The sequence below is a fragment of the Podarcis liolepis genome (assembly GCF_965112155.1).
Source record: "Podarcis liolepis genome assembly, chromosome: 17".
Lineage (NCBI taxonomy): Eukaryota > Metazoa > Chordata > Lepidosauria > Squamata > Lacertidae > Podarcis > Podarcis liolepis.
Genome location: NC_139571.1, coordinates 37,821,440 through 37,848,193, shown reverse-complemented (window position 1 = coordinate 37,848,193; position 26,754 = coordinate 37,821,440). Strand labels below are relative to the sequence as shown.

Here is a 26,754-nt window from a genome sequence, read left to right as displayed (position 1 = left end):
CTTATTAGAATGATTTCAAATTGCCAGCTGGCTGATAAGATAGTACACACAGCCATTGCTGCCAGAGTAAATAAAGGAGTAAACTCTTTTCAGGGATTTAGAAAGCACATTAGTACCATTATACTTGACAATTTTTATCTTGTTTATTTACCAGTCTGAAATGGAATGCAATGACCAAAGTACATCATTAAACCTGCAGAGATTTACTTTCTTGCACAATGGGGTTGGTTATTTATTTAGCTGTATATTTTCACTGGCTTCCTTGCATACCAGGGTTAAATATTGACTTCCTGGAAGACACAGGATGATGAAATGAGAGGCTCCGTAATTACTCTTCGCAGGCTTGCCCTATTAATTTTAACAGATAACTTGGGAAACCTTTCACATCTTTATGATTTGAGTTTGAGATGGAGCAGATGGAAATGTTCCTAAGAAGATATATAGGGATATAGTTTATATATAGTACTTGTAAAGGGCTATCCTCTTCAGCAGGGCTTTTTTTCAGGGGGGACTCACCTGAACTCATTTCCAGCACCTCTCAAGAGAACAAGGGAGGCATTCATGGTGAGTCCCAGCACCTCTTTTTCTAGAAAAATAGCACTCCTCTTCAGGACTATTGTGCAATAGAAAGTACATTTCCCTTCTCATTGGATTCTTTGCCTGCCATTTTTAACTTGTACCCGCCACTTACTAATTAGTGAACTTTGGCCCTAGCATCTGGAGTCCAATTTCCTTCCAAAGATTTGGGTGCTATTTGGTCTTCTCTTTCTCTCTCAGTGTCCTTCCCATGGTGTAGTATTCTAGGTTTGGCTGCATATCTGTGAACTGAGCTATGCGATTTGCCATGGCAAAAAAGGCTGAAATGGCGCCTATGTCCCAGGCATCTTCTCGGTCAAACCCGTGTGCCTCCAGCTTCTGAAAGTGTTCTTTGGTGATGGTATCTGCTCGACAGACAGCCAGTGCAAACTCGAGCATGGCTAGCTCACGATCACTTAGGTCAGCCATTTTCCAGTTCACCGTGATCTGCACAGAAACAAACCAGCAGGAAATCATCAACACAGCTGCTGGGGTACGTAATGGCCAAGTGTGGGACATAAAGGACATATATACAGGCAGCATCAGACCAGTGACAAACAGACGGAGGGCTGAAAAGAAGGATTAGGGAGTGACCTTGAATAGGAACTGTAATGCATCGCTGCAAAGAAGTAAATCTTTGCTCTTGTTTTGGGTTGTTGGCATTCGGCTGTCTCAAGAAACAATGGAGTGCGCTACCGGGGGTGAAGTCAAACCACTAAGTTAGCAGCAGTGATTTGACCTCCCTAGGACGCAAGCCTGGGCAGTGTGTATGGAGGTCCAGGAATGCTCAGACAACTAGACCCACCATCTCAGCCTCGCTGATGTGGTCCAAAAGAAAGCAGAGCAACATGATTACAACCAGCTTGGCTGTACAGAAAAGGGAATATTGACAAATGCAAACTCCTCAGCTTTGTGGCATGAAAATTAGCACCTAGCAAACGGACCTTTTCCATACAGTTCTTAGCCTTGGGCAAGGGCCTTTTAAAACACTGCGGCATGAGGCTTTAAAATGCACTTATCTAGTTATAAAGTGCCCAGCATCTTGCAATGTTAGAGTCTTCCCCAACCTGCTGCTTTTAGATGGACTCCAATTTCCATCTGCTGCAGCCAGCTCGGTCAATGATCAGGAATGATAGAAGTTCCACTACAAAACATCTGGAGGCCACCAGGTTAGAGAAAGCTAATATGAACTAATCATAGGTTTGTATAAATATGAATATAATAAATTATAATCCCAAAATTTTTGTTCAGTAATCTTTTGAAGTTTCTTTTAAATTGCTATGCAGTGGTACCTCGGTTTACGAACAGTCCTGTTTACGAACTATTCGGTTTACGAACTCCGCAAAACCGGAAGTAGTGTCCCGGTTTGTGAACTTTACCTCGGTCTACGAACGGATGCCGAACAGTGGAAGGGCACCGGCAGCGGGAGGCCTCATTAGGGAAAGCGCACCTTGGTTTAAGAACAGATTTGGTTTAAGAACGGACTAAGTTCGTAAACCGAGGTACCACTGTATATGCTAATTTACAATCATATTTCCAGTGCACTGCACAAAAAGGAAAAAACCTACTATAAAGATTTCACCAGAATAATTTGCATAAACTAGCATTCAAATTCAGACTCAAGTCCCCTTCATGCATTCATTCATTCTTCTCTCTCTCTCTTTCTTGCAAGCTGTAGGTAGAGCCCCAATTCTTGCCTGAACCTGGAACAAGTGCAGAAGCAAGGTGGCAAGTGGAAGCTTGCGAGTTAAAACAGCACAGAAGTGAAGCGCGCACATACACACTAAGACTAGCAAATACGGTTTCTCGCCTGATCTGCCAGCACTGGTTTCTTAGAGTACATCCGATGTAAGGCACCGTGTGCAATTGCACAGTAGGGAACCTTGTTTGCAACACTCGTAGCCACGATAATGAGCTCTTTGTCAGCCATGCTAAGGTTTCCTGTGGGAGGAAAGACATGCAAAGGGTGGATCATATATCTAGTCATGGGAATGAGTCACTTAATCCTGGGCTTATGCGCTTATACCCTGTATCTGAGTTTGAGGGTAATATGCATCTGTTCTATAATTGCTTTAGTGCCTAGGTTTTCAACCAGTGTGCCGTAGCACCCTGGGGTGATTTTAATAATAATAATAATAATAATAATAATAATAATAATAATAATAATAATTTATTTATATCCCGCCCTCCCCAGCCAAAGCCGGGCTCAGAGCGGCTAACAACAGTAAAATGATACAACATTCTAAAATCATTTCATTATAAAATCAGTTCAAATCAGATTAATGGCAACCACTGGGCTAGAGTTCTGTGAGGATTGCCAAAGGAGGGAGTCAGGCTGTGCCCTGGCCAAAGGCCTGATGGAACAGCTCTGTCTTGCAGGCCCTGCGGAAAGATGTCAAGTCCCGCAGGGCCCTGGTGTGGTGTAGTGGTTAAGAGCGGTAGTCTCGTAATCAGGGGAACCGGGTTTGCTTCCTCGCTCCTCCACACGCAGCTGCTGGGTGACCTTGGGCCAGTCACACTTCTTTGAAGTGTCTCAGCCCCACACACCTCACAGAGTGTTTGTTGTGGGGGAGGAAGGGAAAGGAGAACGTTAGCCGCTTTGAGACTCCTTAAAGGGAGTGAAAGGCGGGATATCAAATCCAAACTCTTCTTCCTCTTCTTCTGGTCTCTTGTGACAGAGCGTTCCACCAGATCGGAGCCACAACTGAAAAAGCCCTGGCTCAGGGGTGCTGTGAACAGCACTGGCCCCATCCTGCCCTCATTCCTTCCCTCCTCTCAAGTTCTGGGTGTTGTCTAAGTCAGCTTGGTTTCATTTCTGATGAGGGGGTGGGAGAAAACTGAAGCCCCAGAGCACCTTAAAAGCTTAGGGAGCCCCAGGTCCACCTTTAGGCATCTCGTTCATGGTATGATGCAACTCAGAAACCTGAGGACCTTTCCCAGATCTGCCCAATTTGCCCTATACAGTGGTACCTCGGGTTACATATGCTTCAGGTTACATACGCTTCAGGTTACACACTCCACTAAGCCAGAAATAGTGCTTCAGGTTAAGAACTTTGCTTCAGGATGAGAACAGAAATTGTGCAGCGGCAGCAGGAGGCCCCATTAGCTAAAGTGGTGCTTCAGGTTAAGAACAGTTTCAGGTTAAGAATGGACCTCCGGAACGAATTAAGTACTTAACCCGAGGTACCACTGTAATTTGGAGTGCACACAGAGCCGATACTCACCCCAGCATATTTTGGTGTGAACTACTCTGGGATTTCTTTTTCTTTTTTAATGAGGACTGGTATGAAAATAGAAAAGTAGATGATAATAAAATTGTCACAGGGGGTTTATGACTGTTGGGACAGGAAAGAAGATCATAGCCTGATCGCCATGCTTACCTGTCTCCTTGTTCACGACGGCACTGAAATAAGCAAGGAATGCTCTGAGTTCTGCCGGGCGGTGAGACATCACCTTGAGCACATTGGGCAAAAACCCACGCTGTTCGGGAATCGAGGGGGGGGGGGAGCTAGTCAAGATACCTTGAAATTGCCGTCAAGGGAAGAGTCTATACAATGCCATCCATTCTCAGATGTGGCACAATTAGCTAAGTGCCATTAGCTAGCAGACTGCAGGCTGATGCCAAGTCTCTCGTTCCAAACATCCAAGCAGTGGAGAGGAGCCACAGCTGACGTGCTTTGCAGAGAAGATCCTAATTTCTCAGCCTAATCTCTCTACTCAGAAGAATCAGGCAGTGGTAGAGTCCGCTGTCTGAGGCTCTGCAGAGCTGCTACCAGCCAGAATAGACCAGACATGGGGAACATGCTTGATGCTTTACTGTGCTTAATGTGTTTAATTACCGTATTTTTCGCTCTATAAGACGCACCTAGTTTTTAGAGGAGGAAAACAAGAAAAAAATATTCTGAACGAAACGTTGGATGTATGATTTTTGTGGTTCATGCTGTGGCCACAGACATGTGATTTGACGGTGAGTTTGGGGTAACCCAATGCAAAAATCCTGAGGAACCATGTGGATCCGTGCTTTGTAACCACGTTTTTGCGCCATTGTGGCCCCACGAAACAGTGGATGCGCGTGTTTTTTGGTGCAGATTGTAGCCATGGACATGCTATGTGATCTGATGGTGAATTTGGGGTGACACAGTGCAAAAATCCTGAGGATCCATGGGCTTTTACCTCCCCCCTCCCAGGCAGCCTCCTTTATTGCTAGCATCCCTTATCTCCCTCCCGATCGCTTACTGATCAGCTGCTTCCTTTCAACACTCCCTTCCTTCTTGTTTGCCTTAGTGTCTTTTCCTTAGCTGCAGCAGTTTTTTGCTCCTCCTTTTCTTCTAATTTCTCTCCTCATTGCTTTAGTATTCCTGTCTCCTCTCCTTGCAAGTTTGCTGTCTTTACCTCCCCACTCCCAGGCAGCCTCCTTTATTGCTACCGTCCCTTATCTCCCTCCCCGATCACTTGCCGATCGGCGGCTTTGTTTCAACACCCACTTTCCTCCCCCCCAAAAAAGGATGATCTGCTTTTCGCCCCTGGGCAATTCAGCTCCAGGGACCATGCATTTGCTCCATAAGACGCACAGACATTTCCCCTTACTTTTTAGGAAGAAAAAAGTGCGCCTTATGGAGCGGAAAATACGGTAACCTTTGACCCTCCAGATGTTGCTGAACTACAACTTCCATAGCCCTAGGAAGAATGGCCAGGGATGCTGTGAGTTGTAGTTCAGTTCAGCAAAAGCAGCAAGGCGAATAAATTGGCTGACCTGGGATTAAGGCAGCTTTTAAATAAAGTCTAGCGAGTATTCTTTGCCTCAAATTTTGCAAGCCTCTGACATGCTAAACCTAATGGAGTGAACCAGTTGGCCTGCTAGGTGCTCAGCTGTCTTATAAGGTGATTCCAGTATGTCAGTCTTACCTTTGCTTCTTCTCTCTTCATAAGCTCTGCTATATCATTTGGCAAATCCTCCTCCTTAGGTAGCGGAAAGCGCTCAGTGGACTTAGTGGCGTTCCTCTCGTCTGTGCTATATGCATGGTTCAAGGCTACAGTTCTGGGTCTTACCCCAAAGCTCCCCAACGCACCAGGAGGCCGGAGCTAAAACACGGAAAGGAAGAAATGACCCAATTGCCGTAGTATCGTGCAAAGTTGGCTCCGTCAGCTTCAAGCGTTATTTGTAAAACGATTAACTGCACAGTTTAGGGCCTGAAAAAACTCTTTGGCACAGGGATTGGGAACCTATAGCTGTACAGATGTTGCTTGACTTCCGCTCCCATGATCCCTGACCATTGGGCATGCTTGCTGGGACTTATGGAAGCTGGAGTTTGCCATGTTTGCTGGGACTGATGGAAGCAACATCTGGAGGGCCACAGGTTCCTCATCTCTGCAATAAAGCAATCTGATGAAAAGAGCTTGGAATCATAGAATTCTTGAGCTGGAAGGGACCCTGCAATCTTGGCGTTATCAGCACCATACCCTTATGGTGAGAACCAGTGTGGTGTAGTGGTTAACAGTGGTGGACTCGTAATCTGGTGAACCGGGTTCACTTCCTCGCTCCTCCACATGCAGCTGCTGGGTGACCTTGGGCCAGTCACACTTCTCTGAACTCTCTCAGCCCCACTCACCTCACAGAGTGTTTGTTGTGGGGGAGGAAGGGAAAGGAGAATGTTAGCCGCTTTGAGACTCCTTAAAGGGAGTGAAATCTTTTGTTTTCCAATGTATTTCTTAATAATAATAATAAACCAGTGTGGTTCAAGCAATTTTTTGTTCTGAAAGTGTGACCCAGAGAATTTTTTTTAGAACCACTAACCTAAAAAGACCAGTTGTGCTGAGGCAATAAATAATGAGAAGGGCACGTAGAGATGCTCAGCAGCACCCAAAAACGATGTAAAAATATTTTTGTATGCCACAACTGCTGCACGGATTTTACTAGCCAAAAAATGGAAAACACAAAAACTACCAACGGTAGAAGAATGGCAGATGAAGATGATGGAGTTGATGGAGGTGGCTGATCTCACCGGGAGAATCCGCGACCAGAAAGAAGAGGAACACCAAGAAGACTGGAAGAAATTTAAAGACTATCTGAATAAATATTGTAATATTAAAGATATGTAATCACTTGAAAGAATCAATTCGGCCTAGGATTAAATTAGGATTAAATATATAAATAATGTATGATAAGAAAAGTTAGGAAATATGATTATGAATGTGATAGGGTTTTATGAAATAATGATATTGGAAACTGCTATATATAATTACTAAGAAATTCAGATGGAAGAGATTTGAGGAAGTCAAATAATATGTTTATGAAGATGGATCTTAACTAATTAATTAAGTGTTAGTGTAGTGATGATTTGTCGTATTTTATGTTCTATATTCTTTTCTCTTTTTTCTGTTTCATTCTTTTTCCTTTATTATTGTCAGCTTTTTCTTTTGCTATGTCTATGTATGGAAAATAATAAATATTATTATGAGGGAGGGGGGAGAGATGCTTGGCAGCATCGATGGAAGGGCTCCCCACTTTCTCCCTCTTGGATTTACTTTAATGGTTGCGCATGGCATATAGGTGGCCAGAGGGAGGTGCGGGGGAAACACTGCAAGGCAAAACTGAAGAAATCAAGTGCCTGCGCCAGCCGGAAGTCCCTCGGCTCTGGCATTTGGCACTCACTCTCCTTAAAAATAAGTTTTGCACCTCTCGCCCTCGGAGGAGCGCACCAGCTTTTCAGAACCAGCGCTGCAGCCATCTGATCTCCCACCCCGGCAATATACTGTCCTAAGCTAGGGGGATGAATGGTCTGACTCGATGTAATGGTCTGACTCAGTGTCACCTGTCTGGCCAGGGGCTGAACTAGATTGACTTGATCCAGGTGCCCTCGGTCGCGCAAAGACGCACGGAGCCAATGGCACCGCTGCGCCAAGGAGACGCGCGCCCCTTTCTGGACCACTGCCATCCTCCGAAGCGCGCATCGACAGCCAGGGTTGAACGCCTGTGGCGATGGAGATACTCACGGAGGCAGAGCCCCGACGGCCGAGCTGCAGGAGGCTGCTGCGGAGAAGCCGCCACATTGCCAAACCGCGGCTGTTTTCCTTGCGCTCCTGGGCGGCACCGACCGAGGCGCAGGCGAGGCGGAGAGCCGTTTTCTAGTAACCCAGCCAAGCGCGCTTGCAGGACGGCGTCTCCCCTAGCCCGCCCACATTTCGACACTTCCCCAGTGCAAGGGGGAAAAAATCTATTTAGACCACAAGGAACAGCAGCCCGTGGAAAAGTAAAGAGTAGCAAGTCCCGCCCTGTTGAAATCCCTTAGTCAACAACAAGTGTTCCACAGCAGGAGTGGGCAGATTTCAAGTTGTAGGCTCTGCTTCTGTTTTCTTCTGGTATCCTGAGATTCCCCTAAATTGATGAATTAATATGTTTAATTATATAAGGTGAAGATAGTAGATAGGTAGCCGTGTTGGTCTGCCATAGTCAAAATAAAAAAAATTCCTTCCAGTAGCACCTTAAAGACCAACTAAGTTAGTTCTTGGTATGAGCTTTCGTGTGCATGCACACTTCTTCAGATACACTGAAACAGAAGTTGCCAGATCCTTCTATATAGTGAGAAGGTGGGGAGGGGTGTTACTTCGAAGGGTGGTGGGAATGGGAGATAGGCAGATAGCTGGGAGAGCCTGTTGACGACTCTTAACGACTGTAATAGGTCTTACAGGAAAAGGCAAGGGGTGAGGAGGTGAGAAATGGTTTAGTCATGTATAGTGAGATAAGAATCCAATGTCTTTGTTAAGCCCAGGTTTTTCCATGGTTTTAAGTTTGGTAATGAGTTGTAATTCAGCAGCTTCTCTTTCCAGTCTGTTTCTGAAATTCCTTTGTAGTAAAACAGCTACTTTGAGATCTTGTATAGAATGTCCTGGGAGATTGAAGTGTTCTCCTACTGGTTTCTCTGTTTTGTGATTCTTGATGTCAGATTTATGTCCGTTTATTCTTTGGCGTAAGGTTTGGCCTGTTTGTCCAATATAGAGAGCTGAAGGACACTGTTGGCATTTGATGGCATACACAATGTTAGACGATGAGCAATTAAATAGTCCCGAGATGGTATGTGTGATGTTGTTGGGACCAGTAATGGTGTTGTCCGGGTGTATGTGGTAGCAAAGTTGGCATCTGGGTTTATTGCAGGCTCTGGTGCCAGTGTCTGTGTTAAGTCTGGTTGTAGTATTATTGTGGGTTAGGAGTTGTTTAAGATTGGGTGGCTGTCTGTAGGCAATGAAAGGTCTTCCTCCCAGAGCTTGAGAAAGAGAACTGTCATTGTCCAGGAGAGGTTGTAGATCTCTGATGATGCGTTGTACTGTTTTAACTTGGGAGCTGTATGTGATGACTAGAGGTGTTCTGTTATTTTCTTTTTTGGGTCTGTCTTGCAGCAAGTTCTCTCTGGGTATCAGTCTGGCTCTGTTGATCTGTTGTCTAACTTCATCTGCTGGGTATTTTAGTTCTGAGAAGGTTTGCTGTAGATCTCTTAGGTGAGAGTCTCTGTCTGTAGAATTGGAACAGATGCGGCTGTAACGTAGTGCCTGGCTATATACAATGGACTGTTTGGTATGTTTGGGATGGTAGCTAGAGGCATGTAGATATGTTTGTCGGTCAGTTGGTTTGCGGTATAAGGTGGTGTCTATGCGCCCATCCTGTATTTTTATAGTAGTGTCCAAAAAATGTATTTCTTGCATAGATTGATTCATTGTAAGGTTGATTGTGGGGTGAAAATCATTAAATTTCTGGTGAAAGGTGTCCAGGGTCTGTTGACCATGTGTCCAGATGATAAAAATATCGTCAATGTATCGCAGGTACAAGAGAGGTTTGAGTGGGTAGGAGTCCAGGAAACGTTGTTCTAAATCTGCCATGAAGATGTTGGCATACTGTGGGGCCATGCGGGTGCCCATTGCTGTGCCGCTGATCTGAAGAAACAGGTCATCACCGAATTTGAAGTTGTTGTGGGTAAGGACAAATTGGCAGAGTTTGGTGGCAAGGTCCGCTGTGGTTTTATCTGAAATGGTGTTCCTTATAGCTTATAAGGTGAAGATGTTTAGGTTAAATTTTATAAGAACTGTGATTTGGAAAACCGTTAAAAGGACATGCAATGAAATTCAACCAAGGGGAAGCGAGGAAGTCACTTAACAAAGTTAATAACTGTAATTTTCAATAAGGCTATGATTTATGTTTTGTTATGTTTGTTTGTCTTGTGTGTTTGTTTGTTTGTTTATAATATTGTGAAAACCAATAAAAATTTTTTTGGGGAAAAAAGAGATTCTCCTAAACTGGGCCTGGTGTAAAATCCATGTACAGTACTTACATCCTAACCATATCTATGTAGAGGCAATTGAATTCAGTGGAATTCATTCTCAGGTAATTGGTTAGGATTAGGATTGCAGCCCTAGAATTAAAGAACTCTGAATCCAGGAAGTTGAGTTGACAGAAGTGAGAGGAGCTCACAGTCCTTCCACACACAAAAAGCCATTATTGGTTGCCCAAGCTTTTTTTGATTTTAAAAATATAATTTGGGGTGGGAAGGCAGTTGTGCTGTTGCTGCTATTGTTAAAGAAAAGGGAGTCAGAAATGTTTTCCAATCTACTGCAAATCACCCAGAGATCCAGAGATTTCCTGCCTGCCCCTAATCTAGTGATTGGCAGCAGTTCTCTGCAGTTTTAAGATAGGCTTTCCCTGCCCTTCCTGGGAGTCAGGGATTGGACCTGGGCTCTTTTGTATCTGAAACAAATACTCTATCACATGGGTAGGCAAACTAAGGTCCGGGGGCCTGATCCGGCCCAAAAGCCTTTTAAATCCAGTCCGCGGACAGTCCGGGAATCAGCGTGTTTTTACATGAGTAGAATGTGTCCTTTTATTTAAAATGCATCTCTGGGTTATTTGTGGGGCATAGCAATTTGTTCATTATTTTTTTCCAAAATAGAGTCCCGTCCCCCCAAGGTCTGAGGGACAGTGGACCAGCCAAAAGTTTACTGACCCCTGCTCTACCACAAAACTACAGCCCTTCCATCAATCAGAAAAGACACTACCCATGTGTTGTCAGTTGAATGCCAATACAGTGGTACCTCAGGTTACATACGCTTCAGGTTACAGAATCTGCTAACCCAGAAATAGTGCTTCAGGTTAAGAACTTTGCTTCAGGATGAGAACAGAAATCGTGCTATGGCGGCACGGCGGTAGCAGGAGGCCCCATTAGCTAAAGTGGTGCTTCAGGTTAAGAACAGTTTCAGGTTAAGAACGGACGTCCGGAACGAATTAAGTACTTAACCTGAGGTACCACTGTATATTTTATTCATGGCATGACTGGTTGTACAAGTGTTGTCAAATTATAAGGGAAGGTCTGATCCTGAGGGTGTCTATCAGGAAAGGCCGATGACATTAGATGTCATTGCAGTAATTTCATAGTGCGGTACATCTTATTCTTAGACAATGAATCTCTTCTTATGCCCATCTCTCAAGGTTTGTATTTATTAGACTTTCTACCTCCAAGGCATCCTTTTCACTGAGAAAAAGCCCACTTTGACCTGGGTTGTGAACTGCAACAGATCCCATACGAGGGCATCTAATAGTTTCTTAAAGAGCCTCTCATCTATGCAGGGGACAGAATTAGGTGAGGTTCTACTCCATTTTAGTTTTGACATTTGATTAAAAATGCAACAAGATGTGAGGCTGTGAATCAAATAGAATGCATTTTGGACCCAGTACCTGCCTGCAAATCTAGACAGCATCTTAAAAAGCAGAGACATCACCTTGCCAACAAAGGTCTGTATAGTTAAAGCTAGGGTTTTCCCAGTAGTGATGTATGGAAGTGAGAGCTGGACCATAAAGGCGGCTGATTGCCGAAGAATTGATGCTTTTGAATTCTGGTGGTGGAGGAGACTCTTGAGAGTCCCATGGACGGCAAGAAGATCAAACCTCTCCATTCTTAAGGAAATCAGCCCTGAGTGCTCACTGGAAGGACAGATCCTGAAGCTGAGGCTCCAAGACTTTGGCCACCTCATGAGAAGAGAAGACTCCCTGGAAAAGACCCTGATGTTGGGAAAGATGGAGGGCACAAGGAGAAGGGGACGACAGAGGAAAGATTGTTGGATAGTGTTCTCGAAACCACCAGGCATGAGTTTGACCAAACTGCGGGAGGCAGTGGAAGACAGGAGTGCCTGGCGTGCTCTGGTCCAGGGGGTCACGAAGAGTCGGACACGACTAAATGACTAAACAACAACAACCTGCCTGCAGGTAGTTCTGAGATCTCTTGTACAATGGACAAAGGCCTCAGGCAAGTTAGTGTTAAAGCAGATATGGAATCCAAACTTTAAAGTACATTCTTTCCAGGAAAGACGTTTATACAATTTTTACAACTAAGGTCAAAACTGCAACCAATGAGTGAGACAAGTAGCATGTTCCTTCATGGAAAATAGTTGCTTATTCCCCTTGTAAGAATTAAGGAAACAGTAAGACATCAAGTTTGCTTAACAGAGCTGTGGGATGTTGACTTTAGAAAACTTTCTCCATTTGTATAAGTTGGGAAAACGCAGATGGAATTGTTCCCGAGAAGACCTTCCAAGGAGACCAGCGAGATTTTACACTTGTAGAGGAAAGGAGATCTTCCTCCAGATCTTCTCCAGTGTATACATAAAAAGCTCTTTCCAATTTCTGGCCGTTAAAAGATTTGCTACAGCAGATATGTATTTGCTCAAATACGTTTATTAGAAACAACCGATATGACAAAAGTGTTAACTCTGCAGTTATGAAGAAATCACAGTATACAGCTTATTACAATCAAAAGAAACTGAGCAGCAAATCTCCAATCTTGCTGTGTCTTCAGAGCACCTCATTACAATCGAGACCCTACCGGAAAACGTTTTTCAAAAAGTGTAGCACAACCGCAAGTGAAGCACATTTCATTTTTCAGTGGATGCAACATTTGCCCATCTTGACCTTCTGCCCGTCACTGAGCCCAATGTCCTTGCAATGATTTGGGTGCCAGAAAGCCTTGTTAGGAGGCATCGTTCTTCTCTTTCTCTCTCGGTATCCTTCCCATGATGTAGAATTCTGGGTTTGGATGCATATCTGTGAAGTGAGCTATGCGGTTTGACATGGCAAAAAAGGCTGCAATCGTGCCTATGTCCCAGGCATCTTCTCGGTTAAACCCGTTCGCCTCCAGCTTCTGAAAGTGCTCTTCGGTGATATTATCCGCTCGGCAGACGGCGAGTGCAAATTCAACCATGGCCCTCTCCCGATCACTCAGCTCGGCCATTTGCCAGTTCACAGTGACCTGCACAAAATCAGAGCCAAGGGAGGTTATTGGCAGTTATGGCCAACCGCTAGACCAGTTAAGGTAAAGGTAAAGGGACCCCTGACCGTTAGGCCCAGTCGTGGCCGACCCTGGGGTTGCGGCGCTCATCTCGCTGTATTGGGCGAGGGAGCCGGCGTACAGCTTCCAGGTCATGTGGCCAGCATGACTAAGCCACTTCTGGCGAACCAGAGCAGCGCACGGAAACGCCGTTTACCTTCCCGCCAGAGCGGTACCTATTTATCTACTAGCACTTTGACGTGCTTTTGAACTGCTGGGTTGGCAGGAGCAGGGACCGAGCAACGGGAGCTCACCCCGTCTCGGGGATTTGAACCGCCGACCTTCTGATCGGCAAGTCCTAGGCTCTGTGGTTTAACCCACAGTGCCACCTGCGTCCCTTACTAGACCAGTTATGGGGACCAAATTTACAGGCAGCATTAGGTAAAAGAGAATGAGGGCTGAAAAGGATTAGGGAGCAACCGTGAACATGAACCACAGTGCATTGCTGCCAGATCCTGAATAGGTTGATGTAAAGGACTAAAGGGTTCCTCTACCTTGTACAAGAGAGGGAATTATGCTGAGTGCAACTTCTTATTTATTAATAATTATTTTTATTTATTGGACTTATAGACAGTACAGTGGTACCTCTGGTTACGTACCTAATTCGTTCCGGAGGTCCGTTCTTAACCTGAAACTGTTCTTAACCTGAAGCACCACTTTAGCTAATGGGGCCTCCCGCTGCCGCTCCGCCATCGTAGCACGATTTCTGTTCTCATCCTGAAGCAAAGTTCTTAACCCTAGGTAATATTTCTGGGTTACCGGAGTCTGTAACCTGAAGCATCTGTAACCCGAGGTACCACTGTACTGCTCTTCATCGTAAGATCTCAGGCAGTTCACAATATAAAAATGCAAGGTAAAAGCACAAACAAATAGGACAAAGACAACAAAACAATGCCCCCATCGCACAAGCACATTTAAAAGGCTGTGGAATATTAAGGCCTGGTTGAAGAGGAACATTTTTGCCTGGCACCTAACAATATGTAATGAAGGCAGCAGGAGAGCCGCCCTGGGGAGAGCATTCCACAGGCGGGGGCCACTGCAGAAAAGGCCCTGTTCTCATGTTGCCACCCTCCAAGCGTCTCATGGAAGAGGCACACACAGAAGGGCCTCAGAGGATGAATGCAGAATTCGGGTTTGTAGCATAATGCCATTTTATTTTATTTTCCTTGACAAAATTTTATATACCGCCTGATTGTAAGAGAACCTCTAAGTGGTCTACAAAAATAGAAAGCAAAACATTAGAATTACCAATAAGAACCAGGTATTTAAAAACATTCAAAGGATTAGTGCATGAATGGTAGCAATGGCATCTGCAGAAAAGCCCTCTTCTATAGAATTCTAAGCCTGTGGAAAACAGTTTTTTTCAGCTGCTTCATAGGACCTTTAAATGACCTGATCCAGTGGCAAAGAACCCAGCATCTTGTACTACAATACAGACTTATCAAGCCCACAGTTTTGTATCATGCAGAATGCAAGGAATCATAACTGTGTAATTTTTGTTATGCCTTCTTCAGTAGCCTCTCATGGTCACCTATCATAAATATCCACCAGAAAGCACTTTTAGACTGCTTTGCCATCATATTCCCGGTTTGATGCACAGGAAAGTATAAAACTGTTTTGCAGATTTCACAAGGGCAATTCACATACAGTGGACGTTTGGGTTGTGAACGTGATCCGTGCGGGATGCATGTTTGCAACCCACAGCGGCATGTCTGCATATGCGTGGGTTGCGATTCGGCGCTTCTGCACATGCACGGCCGCTGAAACCCGGAAGTAACCCGTTCCGGTACTTCCGGGTTTCGGCGCGTCCGTAACCTGAAAAAATGCAACCTGAAGCGTCTGTAACCTGAGGTATGACTGAATTGAGAAAACTAGCATTTGAATCCAGGAAAAAAACAACATTCCCCTTCATACAATTCCTTTCTGTTTGGAAATTCTTTTGCCAATTATCTGTGCAAAACTAGCCAATAAGTGGCAAGGAAACAAGTACAGTGGTACCTCGAGTTACAAACACCTCAGGTTACAAACTCTGCTAACCTGGAAGAGTTACCTCGAGTTGAGAATTTTGCCCCAGAATGAGAACGGAAATTGTGTGCCGGCGGCGCAGCAGCGGCAAGAGGCCCCATTAGCGAAAGCACGCCTCTAGTTAAGAACAGTTTCAGGTGAAGAACGGACCTCCGGAAGGAATTAAGTTCGTAACTAGAGGTACCACTGTACAGGAGAGAAATCCTAAGCAAGGGAGTGAAACAGAAGAAGATGGAGACAGACGAACAAGACAGACACGTGTACCAACCTGATCTGCTAGCGCTGTTTTTTTGGAGTATATCCGATGTAGAGCGCCGTGTGCAATCACGCAGTATGGACACTTGTTAACAATACTCGTGGCCACAATAATGAGCTCTTTGTCAGCCTTGCTTAGGCTTCCTATAGGAGAAGAGACATGCAGAAGGTGGGTCGTATTTCTAGAGCGGCAGGGGCACTGAGTCACTTAACCAACATGCACCAATACCACCATATAGAGATAAGATAGACTGGACTCCCAAATAATAAGGGTTGGAAGATGTCCAAACGCTATCAGTTAGAAGCAGCAGCAGGTATATTGAAAAAAAGCTCTGGATGGCTCAGTTCGAATGAAGGAATGGGCTTCCCAAATCTAAAACCTGACTGTGCAGTCAGTCTGAAACGGGCCCCAAAATCCCCATTTTTCCTTCTCCATTAGCTAAAATCCATTAACTTGAGCCCTTGAACCAATATACAATGAACCCAGCTGTATAAACAGCCCTCTCAGTCAGGTTTTAGATTTGGGAAACCCATTCCTTCAGGAACAGCATGAAACTCTTAATATCAAGGTCATGGGTTACAAAACACATCATAAAAATAAAAACAAGAACCACCCAATAATCCCTCCTGCCCCCAACGCATTTAAAAGGGCATTGACTGTCAGTCAGTCAAAGGCCGGGTTAAAGAAGAACGTTTTCGCCTGGTGCCTAAAAGTGTATAATGGAGTTGCCAGCTGAACCCCCTGGAAATTATTATTATTATTATTATTATTATTATTATTATTATTATTATTAATAATAATAATATATTTCTACCTTGCCCATCTGTCTGCGTTTCCCCAGCCACTCTTCCAACAGAAGATTAAGGTACCCCTGCCCGAACGGGCCAGTCTTGACAGACTCTGGGGTTTGTGCGCCCATCTCACTCTATAGGCCGGGGGCCAGCGCTGTCCGGAGACACTTCCGGGTCACGTGGCCAGCGTGACAAAGCTGCATCTGGCGAGCCAGCGCAGCACACGGAACGCCGTTTACCTTCCCGCTGATAAGCGGTACCTATTTATCTACTTGCACCCGGGGGTGCTTTCGAACTGCTAGGTTGGCAGGCGCTGGGACCGAGTAGCAGGAGCGCACCCCGCCGCGGGGTTTCGAACCGCCGACCTTTCGATCGGCAAGCCCTAGGCGCTGAGGCTTTTACCCACAGCACCACCCGCGTCCCCAACAGAAGATTAAAAATACATTAAAACATCAATCGTTAAAAACTTCCCTAAACAGGGCTGCCTTCAGATGTCTTCTAAATGTCATATACCGTATTTTTTGCTCTATAAGACTCACGTTTTCCCTCCTAAAAAGTAAGGGGAAATGTGTGTGCGTCTTATGGAGCGAATGCAGGCTGCGCAGCTATCCCAGAAGCCAGAACAGCAAGAGGGATTGCTGCTTTCACTGCACAGCGATCCCTCTTGCTGTTCTGGCTTCTGAAATTCAGAATATTTTTTTTCTTGTTATCCTCCTCCAAAAACTAGATGCGTCTTGTGGTCTGGTGCGTCTTATAGAGCAAAAAATACGGTTGTTGTTTATTTCTTTGACATCGGATGAGAGGGTGTTCCACAGGGCGGGCGCCACTACCAAGAAGGGAACGGCATTCGACAAACAGGGAGCCACTGCAGAAAAGGCCTCATCTCATCTTGCAACCCTCCGTATCTCTCATGGAGGCGGCACATGAAGAAGAGCCTCAGAAGATGATCTCAGGGTCTGGGTAGATTCATCAGGAGAGAGGCCTTAAAGAATCTTGGAACCGGTGGAAATTATTATTGCTTGGTACTTATTTCTGTTGACAGAACCAAGAAAGGCCTGTAGCGTCAGTGCTCATCTTACCCATAGGTAACCCTAGTGGAATTCAGCAACAGTCACATTAAGATAGACCAAGTATGGTTTCTGTCCTTACCTGTCTCCTTGTTCATGATGGCATTGTAATAAGCAAAGAATGCTCTAAATTCTGCCGGTCGGTGAGACATAACCTTAAACACGTTGGGCAAAAACCCAGTCTATTGGAAGAATTTAGAATAAAACACCAGTCAATCACCTTAAAATAGTTAAGAGAAGATGCTGATACAGTTTTCTTCTATTATTTATTAATTATTATTATTATTATTAATTATTATTTCAATTTAGATACTACCCTTTATCAGAAAATCCCAGGGCGGTGTACAACGTTAAAAACACTTTACAGAACATCAATAATAAAAGCGTAATAAAAACATGACAAAGAGCCTAACAGTAAAATAATCATCCTAATAACATTCCACTCCCCCACACTTTCACGGGCCAGTTCCTAGAAAACGGCAAGTCTCCCCTTCTTAATCCTCCTAGCAGTGCGGGAGGAAGTGGAAGAGAACATGTTTTGCACTCAGGTCTCAGCTTATCAATCCTTGGCTTCTCCACTTAAAAGGTTTAGGGAAGCAGGGACTAGGAAAGACCCTCTCCTCTGCCTAAAACCCTGGGTAAAAAGGGGACCCCTGACCATTAGGTCCAGTTGTGACCGACTCTGGGGTTGCGGCGCTCATCTCGCTTTATTGGCCGAGGGAGCCGGTGTACAGCTTCCGGGTCATGTGGCCAGCATGACTAAGCCGCTTCTGGCGAACCAGAGCGGCGCACGGAAATGCCGTTTACCTTCCCGCCGGAGCGGTACCTATTTATCTACTTTCACTTTTTATGTGCTTTCGAACTGCTAGGCTGGCAGGAGCAGGGACCGAGCAACGGGAGCTCACGCCGTCGCAGGTATTCAAACTGCCGACCTTCTGATTGGCAAGTCCTAGGCTCTGTAGTTTAACCCACAGCACCACCCGCGTCCCCCTAAAACCCTGGGTAACTGCTACCTATTACAGTAGACCATACTGGACAAGAAATACAAATCGGCAGAGCTGGGATAAAGGTAAAGGACCCCTGGGCGGTTAAGTCCAGTCAAAGGCGACTATGGGGTTGCGGAGCTCATATCGCTCTCAGGCTGAGGGAGCCAGTGTTTGTCCACAGACAGCTTTCCCGGTCATGTGGCCAGCATGGACTGAACCACTTCTGGTGCAATGGAACACCGTGATGGATACCAGAGTGCACGGATATGCTGTTGACCTTCCTGCCACAGTGGTGCCTATTTATCTACTTGCACTGGTGTGCTTTCGAGTTGCTAGGTTGGCAGGAGCTGGGAAAGAACAACGGGAGCTCACCCCGTCGCGGGGATTTGAACCGCTGACCTTCTGATCGGGAAGCCCAAGAGGCTCAGTGGTTTAGACCACAGCGCCACTATTGAACACATCATAGGCCACTTGTAAGAGAACAAGGGTGTGTTTAGCGGTATCACTTGGCGATGTCTTGATGTACCACCAAGAAGGGGCAGAGGACTGGACCTTGGAATTCTTCCTCAAGTTTAAATACAGCACTTTCAAAGCTAGGATGTCAGATAGGAGTCTTCTCCCTAACACACTACAGTGGTACCTCGGGTTACATACGCTTCAGGTTACATACACTTCAGGTTACAGACTCCGCTAACCCAGAAATAGTGCTTCAGGTTAAGAACTTTGCTTCAGGATAAGAACAGAAATCGTGCTCTGGCAGCGCGGCGGCAGCAGGAGGCCCCATTAGCTAAAGTGGTGCTTCAGGTTAAGAACAGTTTCAGGTTAAGAACGGACCTCTGAAATGAATTAAGTACTTAACCCGAAGTACCACTGCACATGGTACACCCTCCTCCCCTAAAACGACCCTTGAGGTAGGCTAAGAGACTGTGACTGGCCCAAGGTCACCCAATGAGCCGCATGACCGAGAGGGGATTTGAACCCTGATCTCCCAGGTCCTAGTCTGACACTAACCACTACACCACACTGCCTTTCTAGAGTACTACTGCTATGGGCAAGCTACTTAAATTCAGTATGAGGAAAGCAAAATGCCACTTATAGACAAGCATCTGAAATATTTTCCTCGAAGCTTGAATTTGTTTTATTCTGGATTGTTTTATTTGATATTTTAATGTGTTGTAAACTGCTTTGAGATTTTTTCTTTAAAAGGTAAAGCAGTATAGAAATGAAAAATAGTAATAAATAATAATAATAATATTTTATTATTTATACCCATCCATCTGAAGAAGAAGAAGAGGAGTTTGGATTTGATATCCCGCCTTTCACTCCCCTTCAGGAGTCTCAAAGCGGCTAACAATCTCCTTTCCCTTCCTCCCCCACAACAAACACTCTGTGAGGTGAGTGAGGCTGAGAGACTTCAGAGAAGTGTGACTGGCCCAAGGTCACCCAGCAGCTGCATGTGGAGGAGCGGGGAAGCGAACCCGGTTCACCAGATTACGAGACTACCACTCTTAACCACTACACCACACTGGCTGGGTTTCTTCAGCCACTCTAATAATAAAGTGCATTGCAAAAAAAAAAAGGGGGGGGAGCGCCTACACATTTCATTTTGGCGACCATAACCTAGGTTTAAGGTGCCATTTGGCGATCAGCTTATATATTTGAGTTTCTAACACTGTTTCTAGTCAAAGATAAATCACACAGCTCAGTAACTTCTAATATGAAGGTCATATCACCTAGTGTGCCAAATCAAGACAATCTGGTTTTTGGTTCTCCCTCCCTCCAAAATCCAACCATTCATTAAAATCTGGCTTTAAGATAGTTCCAAGTTTCTTTGGTCTGTATAGTTAAAGCTATGGTTTTCCCAGTCGTGAGGTATGGAAGTGAGAGCTGGACCATAAAGAAGGCTGATCGCCGAAGAATGGATGCTTTTGAATTATGGTGCTGGAGGAGACTCTTGAGAGTCCCATGGACTGCAAGAAGATCAAACCTCTCCATTCTTAAGGAAATCAGCCCTGAGTGCTCACTGGAAGGACAGATCCTGAAGCTGAGGCTCCAAGACTTTGGCCACCTCATGAGAAGAGAAGACTCCCTGGAAAAGACCCTGATGTTGGGAAAGATGGAGGGCACAAGGAGAAGGGGACGGCAGAGGATGAGATGGTTGGACAGTGCTCTCGAAGCTACCAGCATGAGTTTGACCAAACTGCGGGAGGCAGTGGAAGACAGGAGTGCCTGGCGTGCTCTGGTCCATGGGGTCACGAAGAGTCGGACACGACTGAACAACAACAAGTTTCTTTGAAAGGACAAGATTCCACCTTCCCCAGCAGATTTCCCCCTTACCTTTACTTCCACTTCCTCCATGAGCTCTACTATATCATAGGGCAAATCCTTCTTGTTGGGTACTGGAAAGCGCCCGGACGGTTTGCGGGCACTCCCTCCCTCTGTGCTGTACACATGGTTCTGAGGTGCAGAGTGTTGAGGAGTTTTCGGGGAAGACGCCAAACCGCGAGGCAGAAGCTAGAAACACAGAAATAAAGGGAAATCTTCTGTTTAACAAAGCGCAGCATCATAATGTTGGCTTCATCGGTGTAGAAAACAAACCCAAATTGTAAACCCACTAGCATGGGGATGGGGGAACTTACAACCTTCCAGATGTTTCTGGAGCCCATCCCATCATCCCTGACCATCATCAACCGTCTGTGGAGTTGATGGGGCTGGAATCTAACAACATCTGGAGGGCTGCTGGTTCCCCATCTAGCAGTTCCATGTGATTCTAGAATAGCTCAATCTCTCTGCTGTTTGGCACCACTGCAGGGCTAGGATGCAAAAAAGGCTAGGATCCAATGCAGTGGGGTTTTTAAAGGAAATCAACAAGGTAAAGGTAAAGGACCCTAGGAGGTTAAGTCCAGTCAAAGGTGACTATGGGGTTTCATCTCGCTTTCAGGCCGAGGGAGCTGGCGTTTGTCCACAGACAGCTTTCCGGGTCATGTGGCCAGCATGACTAAACCACTTCTGGCACATCGAAGACACCGTGACGGAAGCCAGACCACATGGAAATGCCATTTAACTTCCCGCCGCAGTGGTACCTATTTATCTACTTGCACTGGTTTGCTTTCGAACTGCTAGGTTGGCAGGAGCTGGGACAGAGCAATTGGAGCTCACTCCGTCGCGGGGATTCGAACTGCCGACCTTCCGATTGGCAAGCCCAAGAGGCTCGGTGGTTTAGACCACAGCACCACCCGTGTCCCTACAACGCTTGAAGAGGAGAGCTTCAAGCAGTGCTGCAACTGAGTGACTTTTTAAAAGCAAATACTGTAACTGTTTGCCAGATGGCAGAGGACAAAGCCACAGGCCACATTCAGAACCACTTGCATGGTTTTATGGCTCCTGGCACAGATATATAAATCTGAGTGTCTTCAATTTCCCAGGGCTCACATGCCTCAGTGTTTGGGGCTCAAATATCCTGGGTTTTTGTGTCAACTTCCCATCATCTCCTAAGCACTCTCTCCCATTACGCTTCTTCCAGCCTTCTGGACTCATGCTCTTCTCTTCTCATTGTTGTGGAGGGCAGGGATAGCCAATAGCTCAGTTGGTTAGAGCATGGTGCTGATAACACCAAGGTTGCAGGTTCGATCCCTGTATGGGACAGCTGCATATTTCTGCATTGCAAGATGGACTAGCGTATCCTCCCAACATTTCTCTGATGGAAATAAGGACACCCCATTCCATAATGATAATTTTACTATTTATACCCCACACATGGGACTGGGTTGCCCCAGCCACTCTGGGCTGCTTCCAGCATATACAAAAATATAATTAAACATTTAAAAAACTTCCCTATGCAGGATTGCCTTGCGGGCCGGATAACTCCATACCTGCCAACATTTATCCAATGAAAATAGGGACTTGGCAGGGGGTTGGACTCGATGGCCCTTGTGGTCTCTTCCAACTCTATGATTCTATGATCCTAAGTGGGACATTCTGGATCAAATCAGCAACCAGGACGGCTTCTCTTAATCAGGGACATCCCTTGAAAATAGGGACACTTGGCTGGTCTGCAGCATCAATTAGGGGCAAGAAACTGAGCTTAGTCTTTCTGCTGGGGAAGGCTTAGGGGCTGACCTCTCAGAATACTGGATTAGATGGGAGCTTTGGTCTGATTCTGCAGGGCTGCTCTTAAAATTCCTACATTCTAACACATTCCAGTTCCAGGCTTCTGTGAACGGAATGTGAGGCTGATTTATTGGTTCAGCAAGTAATCTCAAGATGGTAAGAAATATGACATGGATAGCTCAATTGGCTAGCGCATGGCGCTGATAATGCCAAGGTTGCAGGTTCGAACCTTATAGGATAGCTGCATATTCCTGCATCGCAGAGGGTTGGACTATATGATCCACAGAGTCCCTTCCAACACTACAATTCTATGATTCAATGTGGTGCCTTTCATATTTTATGGCCTACAATTCTCACCATCCTTGAATATTGGCCAAGCTGGCTGAGGCTGATGAGCGTTGGAAACCCCCCATGCTGACCAACGCCGTCTCTTAACAGCAGAAGTAAGAAGGCTTGCCAAACATTTTCCTACTTTAGAGCTCTTAAAATTAAAAGGTCTAGCGTGCATTCACAAGAGAGGGAAATCAGCTAAGCTTTAAAGTCAATTTGCATAGGCTGTAAAATTTGCTTGTGCTTTTCCAAATCGTATTTCTATTCTCGTGGGCTTTTTGCTTTCCTCTGGGCAAATGATGTTTCGGAGACACTGTGTTCTTATTTTTAAAAGCAAACAGACCTATTGTTCTAATCAAACATGGTTGCTGCCTTTCCTAAACGCACCAAGCGCTTGGAGGCAGCATACAGTGTTGCGATAGAACAATGGATTGACTGTTATGACTAATGGCTTTTAAAAAGAAGAACGGTATCACCAAATTTGAAATAAGACCTCAAGTGTGAACGTGCAGAATCGGAGGAAGGATTTACTTGTTGGGCCTTAGATGGGGATGGGCAAATCTGGCCCTCCAAATATTGTTCAACTCCATCTCCTATCTGCCTCAGTCAGCAGGGGCACCGGTCAGAGATTAAAGGAACTGGTCCAACAATATTTGCAGGGCCCCAGGTTCCTGATCCTTGGCATAAAGCAATGAAATGAGCTGTTCACAGTGTGAAAAAATACCTGCCATTCTTTTGCAATGAAACAAATACTTGTGCAATTAAGAGACACGCAGAGCAATAAGCCATTTCACTTAGACTAGCAAAGGCAGAACTCGTCTTTCTGTTGAAATCTCCTTGCATTGTTTGTTAGTCAAACAACACCCAGTTAGCGAAGTTTCTTCAGTCATCTCTTTCTTCCTGACCATAATAGAAAGTCCGTTTCTGAATGTCAGTGTTATCAGGATGCCCCCGGGGTTAGAGTTTCACCAACGGGTCTGCATAAATATGCCTTTAACACGCAGACTGGTTGGGGAATATCTGAGGCAGTTTGTTGAAAAGTGCATATAAAATGCAACCACAACATAAAGGTAAAGGGACCCCTGACCATTAGGTCCAGTCGTGGCCGACTCTGGGGTTGCGGCGCTCATCTCGCTTTATTGGCCGAGGGAGCGAGCGTACAGCTTCCGGGTCATGTGGCCAGCATGACTAAGCCGCATCTGGCGAACCAGAGCAGCACACGGAAACACCGGTTACCTTCCCACCGGAGTGGTACCTATTTATCTACTTGCACTTTGACGTGCTTTCAAACTGCTAGGTGGGCAGGAGCAGGGACCAAGCAACGGGAGCTCACCCCATTGCGTGGATTCGAACCGCTGACCTTCTGATTGACAAGTCCTTGGCTCTGTGGTTTAACTCACAGCGCCACCCGCGTCCCTAACCCCAACATAAAGCAATGCAAAACATTATATATTTCAAAAAACAGGATTTTTTTTTACTTTGCGGGGATTGCATTTATGTATTTCTAACCAAAAACTGCTAGAAGCTCTTGGAACGTCTAACAACAGCAGCACCACTCTCTCTCACACACACCCCTGCCTTACACATAAACTTTTCCAAGCATGAAAAGAGAAATTGGTTAAGTAACAGAGGGGTCACTGGGGCAGCTTCTCTTTGCTGGACTGCATTCCAAAAAAGTGACCCCGTGAGTTCATTTAAAAAGCTACCCTGCCAGTGTCAGTGCAAACAAAGTCTTATAATTAATACACTCATATTGGAGGTGTGGGGCTATGGCTACGCCAGTCCTGCAAAGTATAGAACCACAGAATTGCAGAGCTGGAAGGGACCTTAAGAATTATCTAGTTCAACACCCTGCAATGCAAGACTACGCAGCCATCCCATACAGGGCTTGAACCTGCAACCTTGGCCTTATCAGCACCAAGCTCTAACCAACTGAGCTATGCAGGCTCCACAATTCAAATGCTATACCCATTTTGCTGGGTGGAATTACGAGCAGCCTGTGCAAACTTTGAAGTGCTATCCTTGCTTTTAAAAAAGAAAGAAAACGTTTCTGGAGGGGGGAGGGGCTTCTGTGCACCTGAAATTAATTAAGAGTTGGGGGGGGGGCAAGGGATTCAAGGAAAGAACAGAGGCTTTCAGCACTTAAAGCACATTCAAAGCACATGGCTCCCCCCACAGCAGAATCCTGGGTGCTGAGGTTTGTCAAGGATGCTGGGAACCTTAGTATCATTTTCTTTGAAGTAGTTTTGGAGAGTTTTTGGGAGACTAATTCAGGCATAGGCAAACTCGGCCCTCCAGATGTTTTGGGACTACAACTCCCATCATCCTTGACCACTGGTCCTGTTAGCTAGGGATGATGGGAGTTGTAGTCCCAAAACACCTGGAGGGCCGAGTTTGCCTATGCCTGCTCTAATTTATTTGTGGTTAGGATGGGACTGAAGGACCATGATGGGGTGGTTTGTGTTTCTTCCTCTGTTTTAAAGGTAACTTCTACTGGAGCTTTTAAATGATTTTAATGCTACCTACGTTCGTTGATTCAACCAAGGGACCTTACCCGAGCAGAATGCTATTTAGTCTGGACAACGTGCCCTGGTGCCAGGACTGCAATGTGTGGCTGGTGTCTCCCGGGTCAAACGTTATAGAGACCCCTGGTTTTTTTTTAGTATTTTAGCAATTTGTAAGGGGGGCAGGTTGGGGCTACATGACCCTCGGGATTCCTTCCAACTCTACCATTCTATAACCGGTCGCCTCCCCTTGCCTCCTGGGTGCGCCGGCCCTGCCTACCCAGAGCGCAAACGCAACCTGAGCCGCGCGTAAAGACGCAGGAAGCTGCGCCAAGGGGAAGCGCCCCCTTTCGGAGCGCTGCCCGCTTCCCGGACGCACATGTCCCGCGAGGACATCCCAGCCGAGCCGGGCTGCCTTTTGCGCTGGGCTCGGGGATACTCACGCCCAGGGAGCCCCCACTGCGGAGCTGCAGGAGCCTGGTACCCAGGAGGAGCCGCCTCGCCATCATGGTGCCGCGATCCGGCCGCTGCGCGATTTGGGAAGGGAAGGGCCGAAGGACGAGAAGGCGCGGCTCGGCGCCTCCTCCTTTATACCCAAGCGCTCCTCCGGAGGCGAGAGCATGCGCGCATGGCCGGAAAGGCCTCCGCCCCACCCCCCAAGCCACCGCCCCCCATGTCGACGCGGGTCCCTACTTCCCAACGATGGAGAACTTAGTTGGGTTTCCTCGCGCGTTCCCATGCGTGTGTGCATTTCAGTGGGGGTGGACTAGATGTCCCTTGGGGTACCCTTCCAATTTTATGATTGTGTCTGTGTGTCACATTGCACCTTCCGAGAGCGAATGGCAAATGTGGCCAGGTGCTATTCCAGAAAAAAACCATCTTTTGTCGTTGGGTTCGCAGCCTCCTTGCAGCCAAAAAGCCTTTATTGCAAGGTGTGCCGTGAGAGTCACACGCCCCCGGCTTCTTTAATTGCACAAAACAGACACTCGACATTGTTCTTTTTGCAATCGAGCATTGTGCAAATTTTATGAAATAAATAAAATAGCCAGGTTTCCCACAGTAGGCTTTTATTTACAACTCGACCTGGAGATGTCGAGGAGTTTTCTTCATGCAAAAGGATGGGAGCTACCACTGAATTGCAGCCCTTAACACATCAACTTCCACCCTGCCGCAAATTACTACTACTTGCTCTGGGTCTGCATTGCCGAAGGGGAACTTTTGCTGGCCGGCAGCCGGAGGATTGAGGATTGTCGGGTTTCTGTGGGCTTTTGAGTTTATGCGTGTGGTTTTTCAAAATTACAATCTGCTTTGGAAAGGCGTGGTAAAAATCTTCCAGGAAACTGTTTTAAAGATGCTATCAGTATCATGGCTCCGGCTCCTGGGTAAGCAGTGAAGGAAACCAGCGGCTCAAGCGTTTAGCGTGAAGCGCCAGAAATCAAAATATAAAATGGCTTTTCTTCCAAATCAAGTGATAACGCTTTTTAAAACACTCAAACGCTGCCTCGTCCCAAATATCACCGCAACCGGGATAGCTCATGAGACTCTTAATCTCAGAGTCGTGGGTTCAAGTTCCATACAGGGCAAAAAGATTCCTGCCTTGCACGGGGTTGGACTAGATGACCCGAGGACCCCTTCCAACTCTTATCATGCTATGAATCAGAGCCGTCCAATTAAGTAAACTACAACCCCCAGAATGCACCTTGACTGGTTTGTGACGTCAGAGGGAAGTCTCGCACGGTGATACCGC

At 46.0% G+C, this 26,754-nt stretch overlaps 2 protein-coding genes across 2 annotated transcripts; both read right to left on the bottom strand.

Moving 5' to 3' along the window:
* Positions 1–118: 118 nt before the first annotated feature.
* LOC310696456 (uncharacterized protein) lies at positions 119–7,733 on the bottom strand. The gene is made up of 5 exons (XM_083482019.1): positions 7,570–7,733; positions 5,482–5,658; positions 3,957–4,056; positions 2,387–2,517; positions 119–1,023 (listed from the first exon to the last, which is right to left on the bottom strand). Exons 1-5 carry the CDS (start codon positions 7,624–7,626, stop codon positions 751–753), a joined length of 738 nt encoding a protein of 245 aa, XP_083338145.1. The 5' UTR covers positions 7,627–7,733; the 3' UTR covers positions 119–750.
* Positions 7,734–12,271: 4,538 nt separating this feature from the next.
* On the bottom strand, positions 12,272–25,622 carry LOC310696451 (uncharacterized protein). Its single transcript, XM_083482008.1, has 5 exons — positions 25,451–25,622; positions 20,401–20,577; positions 17,160–17,259; positions 15,232–15,362; positions 12,272–12,860 (listed from the first exon to the last, which is right to left on the bottom strand). The coding sequence occupies exons 1-5, from the start codon at positions 25,514–25,516 to the stop codon at positions 12,582–12,584; spliced, it is 753 nt and encodes a 250-aa protein (XP_083338134.1). The 5' UTR covers positions 25,517–25,622; the 3' UTR covers positions 12,272–12,581.
* Between the last annotated feature and the right edge of the window lie 1,132 nt (positions 25,623–26,754).

Coding starts and splice junctions, on each gene's coding strand:
- LOC310696451 (XM_083482008.1), bottom strand. CDS start 25,516: ATGATGGCGAGGCGGCTCCTCCTGGGTACCAGGCTCCTGCAGCTCCGC. Junction 20,578..25,450: donor GCAGTGGGGGCTCCCTGGGC/GTGAGTATCCCC, acceptor CTGTGTTTCTAG/CTTCTGCCTCGCGGTTTGGC. Junction 15,363..17,159: donor CATCATGAACAAGGAGACAG/GTAAGGACAGAA, acceptor CTTCTCCTATAG/GAAGCCTAAGCAAGGCTGAC.
- LOC310696456 (XM_083482019.1), bottom strand. CDS start 7,626: ATGTGGCGGCTTCTCCGCAGCAGCCTCCTGCAGCTCGGCCGTCGGGGC. Junction 5,659..7,569: donor GCCGTCGGGGCTCTGCCTCC/GTGAGTATCTCC, acceptor TCCGTGTTTTAG/CTCCGGCCTCCTGGTGCGTT. Junction 2,518..3,956: donor CGTCGTGAACAAGGAGACAG/GTAAGCATGGCG, acceptor TTCCTCCCACAG/GAAACCTTAGCATGGCTGAC.